This window comes from Eptatretus burgeri, chromosome 9 (assembly GCF_056783735.1).
Source record: "Eptatretus burgeri isolate ZD-2024b chromosome 9, Ebu_testis_v1, whole genome shotgun sequence".
NCBI lineage: Eukaryota > Metazoa > Chordata > Myxini > Myxiniformes > Myxinidae > Eptatretus > Eptatretus burgeri.
Genome location: NC_140969.1, coordinates 39564800 through 39572299, shown reverse-complemented (window position 1 = coordinate 39572299; position 7500 = coordinate 39564800). Strand labels below are relative to the sequence as shown.

At 42.2% G+C, this 7500-nt stretch overlaps 1 protein-coding gene across 1 annotated transcript in view; it reads left to right on the top strand.

The window, feature by feature from the left end:
• RPAP1 (RNA polymerase II associated protein 1) overlaps positions 1 to 7500 on the top strand; it is a 160440-nt gene that overhangs the window by 59666 nt on the left and 93274 nt on the right. The window contains exons 4-6 of the mRNA XM_085894861.1: positions 4936 to 5028; positions 5133 to 5322; positions 7160 to 7363. Of these exons, the coding sequence (XP_085750987.1) occupies positions 4936 to 5028; positions 5133 to 5322; positions 7160 to 7363 (487 nt within the window). The remainder of the gene's footprint in view (positions 1 to 4935; positions 5029 to 5132; positions 5323 to 7159; positions 7364 to 7500) is intronic.

Here is a 7500-nt window from a genome sequence, read left to right as displayed (position 1 = left end):
GTCCAACACGTCCTGGAACCTCCACCGGGAAATGTTCACCCGGCCGGGCAGCGCTGGGTATCCACTCCCTCCCTAGTAAATTAATATACGTGACTGTTTTGCACAAACTGAAATTGACCCCATCGATAGTTATCATGCAAAATATAAAATAGGTGTGGCAATAAAGTATGCAGAGTCTTGAGTGTATACCGTATATTGAAAGACCACCTGTTTTGAGAGGCATCATTGGTTTGGCACTCGGGTCAATTCTGTATCTCAAGACAGGATCTACCATTGTTAACTGCAGAACGACAGATCTTACTTGTACAGAGTGACTGAATGAAAGAAAAACCATGATACTTTCTTTACATTTCGATTAAAGGATTGTGAAAAAAAATTAGGATACTGGTACTTTAAAAAATGGCACTGCTCAATCAAATTGTAACCAACTGCCTTGCCAAAGCTGTTGACCAAGTCATCAAATTAGTGGTGTTTTCATACAGCCAGCAGGAAGTTGTTGAAGTGTCATCCGATGGATCGTGCAGAATTTTTAGGAACATCTTGGAAAGTTTCTGATCCCTTTACTTCGATAAATCATCATTGCCTTTCATTGGTGACACCACAACAATTGACATTAGTACAGCTTAATTAATGCCATTGTGTTCACCACACATTTTCCCCAAATAGAGTGGAAGTGCTGAGACAAAACCTCGAGGTTCCAGAAGCAAATTAAAGTGGCTGAAAACATGGAAATTAGAACGGCACTCGATAGGGCGCGTATTTCCATCAGGCTCACTGACCAGTTTACATTTTGTATCCTACTGATAGGCCAGATCTGCATCCAGTCATTATAGTCCTCGGGCTGAGGGGGATCCTGTGTACAATCATATGTCCCCTAATTTTGACTCTTGATCCTTGTAGGGGACCCCGAGGAGATTGAAAAATACTTGGGTAGACATTCCAGATGTGGGGCAGAAAGGTGTAGTCCAATATGGCCACCGCGTCATTATAACCAGTATAACTCCATGTGGAATTGTCCTTGAGTGATAAATTTCGTCTTTACCTAGGTTTTTGGGGTGAAGGAATCCATTAAAATCATTTGCAGGGTTAAAAAAGAATGGGATAACGGTGAAATCCAATATGGCCGCCACGCCCTTTCATCTTGCCTGTCAAGGTTCAGAATTGAGCTAGAAGAATAAATAGTGTCCTAATTTGGGTTTTAGGGGTCAAGGATTTCACTCAGGCCAATAAATTTGCAGAAGCAACAATGGATAATTGTTAATTCCAGTACAGGGGCTCCAATTGACCAGGACACAGGTCCCCTACAAGGATCAGGAGTCGAAATTAGGGGACATATGATTGCACACAGGACCCCTCTCAGGACTATCCGTAGAATAAATAAGAAACGTGTTTTACATTGAATGAGACTTTAGTAACATTTAAATTTATACTAATAAATCCTGAGCACCGTTATTTACCATGCACAATGCAGTACACATTATTCATGAATCCAAAACTGTTTAAATAACTCGATCAGTTTGGTATACAGTGGGCATCAAACCTCCGACTAATACGTTGCTTTTAATTTGCACAAACCACACCTACTTAGTTGGAATAACCCCGTTAGGGTTTTTGCACTGCTCTGATTGTTTGCCTGGCATTTACAGAATATGCAGCATCAAACTTTTCTTTGTCTACAAGGACAGAAGCGAGTGGCACATTTCACACAGTTACATTTTAAAGCTACTTCAGGCAAATTACGATGGCATTTCATTGGTACGAGACATTCGTTTTCCATCATAAACCCATAGTCTTGTGGGTTTAGCGAAAAATCTCCTAAACAGTTGACTTGCATATCAGTCATATAGAATGCCCTATGAATATGACCTTCCGTAGCATAGCTGATTGGGGGAAGGTCAATAATTGTCATCGACTTTCTGTGATGGTACATGTTGTAACGTAAACAATCCATCGTTTCAATGCCATGATATCCTTCACTTAATGTCGAGTTACTTACTAAATAGTCACTGGGTATCTCTCCCTTCTTTGTTGGTTTGAAGAAGTCCTTTAGCTCTTGACATTTTAGTGTCTTCTGAAATGTCTTTGGACCATGAACTACACCAGTTTCCGAAATTCATGGCTTCCTTTGAACACCATCTGATTTGTCCTGATATAAAACCGAAATAGTGTCATGAGTACCACCCAGACCCGATAGCGTCGCCTCCTCATGATCAAAATTATCAAATGCGGCAGTGGTGAATTTCTCTGGATTGAGATGGCTTGGCAAAGGAACATCATCAGTTCCATTTGTGAAAACTAAGTCTGCCAAATCGGTCTGATACCGGATAATTTCATCGTAACTCACTGATATTCCTAAATGGTTTAGACAGGTGATGAGTGTTTAGCTCTTGCATGTTGCGTGGATTCCTTCTGCGCACATCAGATGGAGTGGTGTCCTGTGTCTACCATTATGGACCATGAAGTACAGAACCTGGAAAACTGACTTTAGTTTCCTCAGTTTTGGTGAATGAGCACTGCCGTTACTACTAGTTTCTTAATCAGAGGTATCGTCATCATCGCTCAATGGAGAGTTGTTATTGCTACCCTCGCTGCATTCAAGATCATTTCTATTATAATTTAGTAACACACAAAAAAGTCAGTAACTCATCTGGGATATTCATATTATCCCAGGAGTCCTGCAGATCAACGGAATCGCAAAACTTGTCTTGCAAATCAAAATTATGTCCAAAAGAGCATGCCTAATAGTTGATGCGCATTGAGTGATGGGATTGCTTGACCGAATGACGTCAGCCATGTCTGCAGGACTGGCGTTCAAGAAAACCATGGCACACTTATTTGCTTCTGTTGGCCTGGAAATGTTCAAGTCTTGGCCATAGTGACTTTCAAGAAAAAGTCGAATGTCTCTGTTGGAAAACGTTTCCTGGGAATCGCTGAATCCATTAACATTGTTATGGAAGTCGCTTAAGGCGAAACCTTGTCCACCTTTCAATGCAAAATCAATGTTCTCTAACAACCTTGCAAAACATTTATTTTTTGCTAAACTATTGGATGGTGCGTCACATTTACTTTTCGCACGGTCGTACTGAATAAGATAATTTTGGATGCAGTTTTTGTGACAATATATCTGACCCAAAGACGGAGTGAACATCTTGCAGGTCACTTGTCCGATAGTATACTTCATCTTGAAAGAATACCACAGCCTTTAGTAACTTTTCTGCGCGTACATCTTCACAAATCCTGAATTTCTGTCGGTCTCCTTTTATCTTTACATTGGCACACACCGTACATTTCCTTTCAGAAGCCGGTATATCAGTAGATGAAGGAGCTCGTGGTGCAATTCTGGCTCGGGTTGCTCGGCTCACAGATGGGTTTGGGACCAGTTCAACCCCTTCCGGTTCTTCCGGCTCTTCCACTGCTTTGGACGGCTCTTCTTCAAGTTTAATCAGTGTCTTTTTGAGGGTTTACAATTTATAACATTTGTTGTTCACATGATAGACAAACTGTTCATGATCGACTTGCTCTAGCCTCCTTGCAACCAAGTGGTTACGTATTCTAGCAGCCTCTAGGACTTTCATCCAAGCCTCTGCGTTGCTGCATGTTGATTCTTTGGTGTCAATCTGACAAATAATACACTTCTTGATGTCGACATCAGTGAATTCTGAGCGGCGCCCTTCAGTGGAATCCCTTCCATTTCATTCAATGCCTGAAAAAGAGAGGTAAATATTAGTTGATCTGTTACGAATGAAATGTGACTAGACACCAGTCAACTTCGCAGGCACTCTATCTTATCCAGTTGCATCATTTTATGAATTGTTGGATAATCAATTAGAGCCCATGTACTGAAATTAACAATGATCCATTGTTTTTTTTGTGCAAATATATTGGTTTGAGTGAAATGCTTGACCCCTAAAACCCATATAAAGACACCAAATTTATTCCTCCACCTCAATTCTGAACCATGACAGGCCAGATGAAAGGGTGTGGTGGCCATATTGGCGGTCATTTTGGATTTCAACGTTATCCCGTACTTTTTTTAACCCTGCAAATGATTTTAATGGATTCCTTGACCCCAAAAACCTCGGTAAAGACACAAAATTTATCACTCTAGGACAATTCCACATGGAGTTATACTGGTTATAATGATGCGGTGGCCATCTTGGACGCCATCTTGAATTACACCTTTCTGCCCCACATCTGGAATGTCTACCCAAGTTTTTTTTCAATCTCCTAGGGGTCCCCTACAAGGATCAAGAGTCAAAATTAGGGGACATATGATTGCACACAGGACCCCCCTCAGCCCCAGGACTATTAACCAAAATCTAATGTGTTTGTTATTGTCACATAACCAACTCTTCCACCAAGTTTCGTCCAAATATGTCCACAACTTTTTGAGATATCTTGCTCCATATTGTTTTTGCCCCATCTCTCAATAGTGAAGAATGACTTAAAATATTCTTGAATCCGGATCGTCGCCAAAATGGAATTGACTCATCCTTGTCAAGACGCCCAACATGTCCACCAAGTTTCGTCCGAATCCGTCCATACCTTTTTGAGTGGTTAATACATAACCTCCGTCCACCTTCAGTGGTGGAGATAACTATCAAAATTGGGAAAAGGAAAGGAAAACTTTCGGGGAAGAAAGCAGGGAATTTGAAGGAGGTGTTTGGGATGGATTAACGGGAGTAGAAAAAATATGGTTTTGGACGGGAGTGAGGTGGTGAACAGCTGTTTGTGAAGTGGTGAACAGCTTTCAATGGTGGTGAACAGCTGTTTCAAAGACCAGGAGGGAAGAGTGGGATTGAAAAGTGTGGGAGTTTATTCCAGAGGCAGGAAAAAAAAGAGGAATGAAGTTTTAAAAAAAAAAATTTTTCCATCTTTGGCTCAGAAGTCATATATTTGAATGCCTGCGGCTGATTTTCTGTTCCCATCCTCAAGGAGCGAGATACGAGTGGTTTTCCCATTACGCTGCCTCCAGTCGCCTCTGGAGCCTTCCCAAAAGTATTGCACAGGTCTTTGGAACTACCACAGGTAAATATTGATTGAGCATGTTATTTATGGGGATTTGACACCAGTGAAGATTTGGTTTCTTGATGCAAAACCCTTCCCACGTTGTTTTTATTTATTCATTACAGGGCCAGGCACTGCCTGGTAGGAAGAGCTTGTTTGCACAACAGACTGCTGCACGGAAGGTGGCTTCACTTTCTAGTGGGGATGCTTTATCGCCTTGCTCTCAAACGGTGTCCTCCATCGTTGGAGCAGCTACTACAAGAGCTGCACATACCCTAGAGAATGAAATGCCAATGGACCACTCGTTAACAACAGGTTGTCACATTATGCAGAAAACCTTACCACATTAGTTTATCTGTACAATCTGGAAAACCTTCTCCTGCACTCACGTTGTGATACTATTAACCGGCTTCACGTTCTCTGAATAACATTTGTCTACAGTGCATGAAAAAAATAAAAATACATGGTCTTGGCTCATGGAAGAGCTCGGACACAGGACAGATCAGGACACAACATAGCAAAGGGACCAGCAGGAGAAAGAGGAAACACCAACAGCAGGGCAGAGGGAGACAGTAGACAGAGATGGATGAACAAGCGATGCAGGTAATGATGAGGGTAGGAAAGAACGCAAGGAGTGGACAAGATGGATACATTTAAGCAAAATTTTGTGAGTGGTGGGGGGGGTGGTTTAACGGGTGTAGAAAAGATCATGGTTTTTAATGGGGGGATAACTTTAGATGGTGGTGAACAGCTGTCTGGAAGACCTGGAGGGAAGAATGAGATTGACGAGTGTGTGGAAGGTGGTTCCACAGGAGGGGGAAAAAATTGGAATAACTGAGTGGAGGTGAGCAGTGATTCTGGATTTAGGCAGTTTCACAAGAAAGGGGGTTGCTGGTGGACCGCGTGCGTCCCCAGATACCTGGGGGAGGGCAAAGCACGGATAGGGCAGAGTGTGTATGTCAAGAAATGAGGCGGAAGAAGACAGAGAGACCACAGACCTCTCTGGGATCGCAAAATGATAGACTCAGCTTCATCGCGAGAGATTCCAATGATCTTGAAAGCCTTGGTTTCCACAGCATCAAGCTGAGCAAGATGTGAGGCAGGGTAGCCAGCTCAGAGGGGAGAGCAGTACTCCATCAGGTTGCGGATGAAAGTGTTCTCGGTGGATAAGAGCTCAGGTGTGCCAAGGAAGGACTTTGCACGATGGAGAATCCCCAGTGTCTTGTTTTGGAGGCCAACTTTGAAATGTGGCCCACCAAAGAGAGATCACAGGTTGTTGAGAGTGAGACCCAAGAGTTTGAGTGACTGTACCTCGTCAAGGGGGTTGAATTGTATTTCCTGAGTGATTAGAATTTAATTTACAACATCCCATGGTACCTGTTGTGAAGAGTAGGCAAGTTATCCCTGGTAATCTGACAAAATTCTAGCCCTGACTACTTCAAGGAAGGCAAAGGCAATCAACCCAGTGTGATCCTTGCTTTGGCAGCACTGAAGCACTGTGGGGAGAGAAGATAGTCAACCAGGCCATCTGCTATGTGAGAGGAGCAAGACTTAAGTGGTGGCATCATCTTGGCTCCATCAAATGATCCCGAGTTACTTTTATTCGCTGCATTCTGGAGTGCAAGACTCAATCAATATGTTCATACCCTGACTCACAGTGGGGAGGCATGATCCATTTACATTACATACAAATCCTTCAAACGTGTTAAGCAGCTCAGGAGCATTTTGCTTCGTTTTCTGTTTTGTTTTTAATCTTTTTTTGTTTTGGATTGCCTTAAGCTTGGTTTTAAACAAACACCAATTCAATGTTCTGGCAAAGAAACCATAAACGCCTCCACATTTGGTGAAGAAAACCAATATTCAAAGTTGTCACCTTGCCAAGTAGTTTGCCGGCATTCGTTGGTGGACGTTGAGGATCCCACGGTGTCCTTCACTAAGAGTAGGCGAGCTATTGCCTGCACCATGAGCAAATTACAAATCTCTGCCCTGATTTCCTGAGTCAGAGTGGAAAGCTGACCAGGATTGTAGCTTATTAACTGCCTTGGCAGCATCAACGCTGTAAATAGGGCATGGTAGATGATGATGATGATGAAGAAGAGCTGTTGTCCATATTATTTTTTTTTAATCTTTTTTTGTCTTTGTGATATTGCAGAAATGTCACAGTTGCCAGATAGAAAAGGCAGTGGTTTCAGAATTGCCAGCACAGCTTGTAGCGGTTTGGTCACAGGTCAGGGCCTGGGAACGGCCGATGCAATGCGTGAACTTCAAAGCATCCACAAAGAAAATGAAGCCCAGCTCAAATCTATGGGAGATGCCAAGATACAGGAGGCTCAACAAAAACTGCTGGCTCAGCTTGGTGAGGCTTATTTCTTAATTTACTTATGGATTTATTTTGAGCCTTAAATGTTGATGAATGTTACCTTTTTTTTATTTTAATTTTTACAATTATTGCCTTTTTGAATTAAATTGAGATTCTAAATATGAAATCCCAAT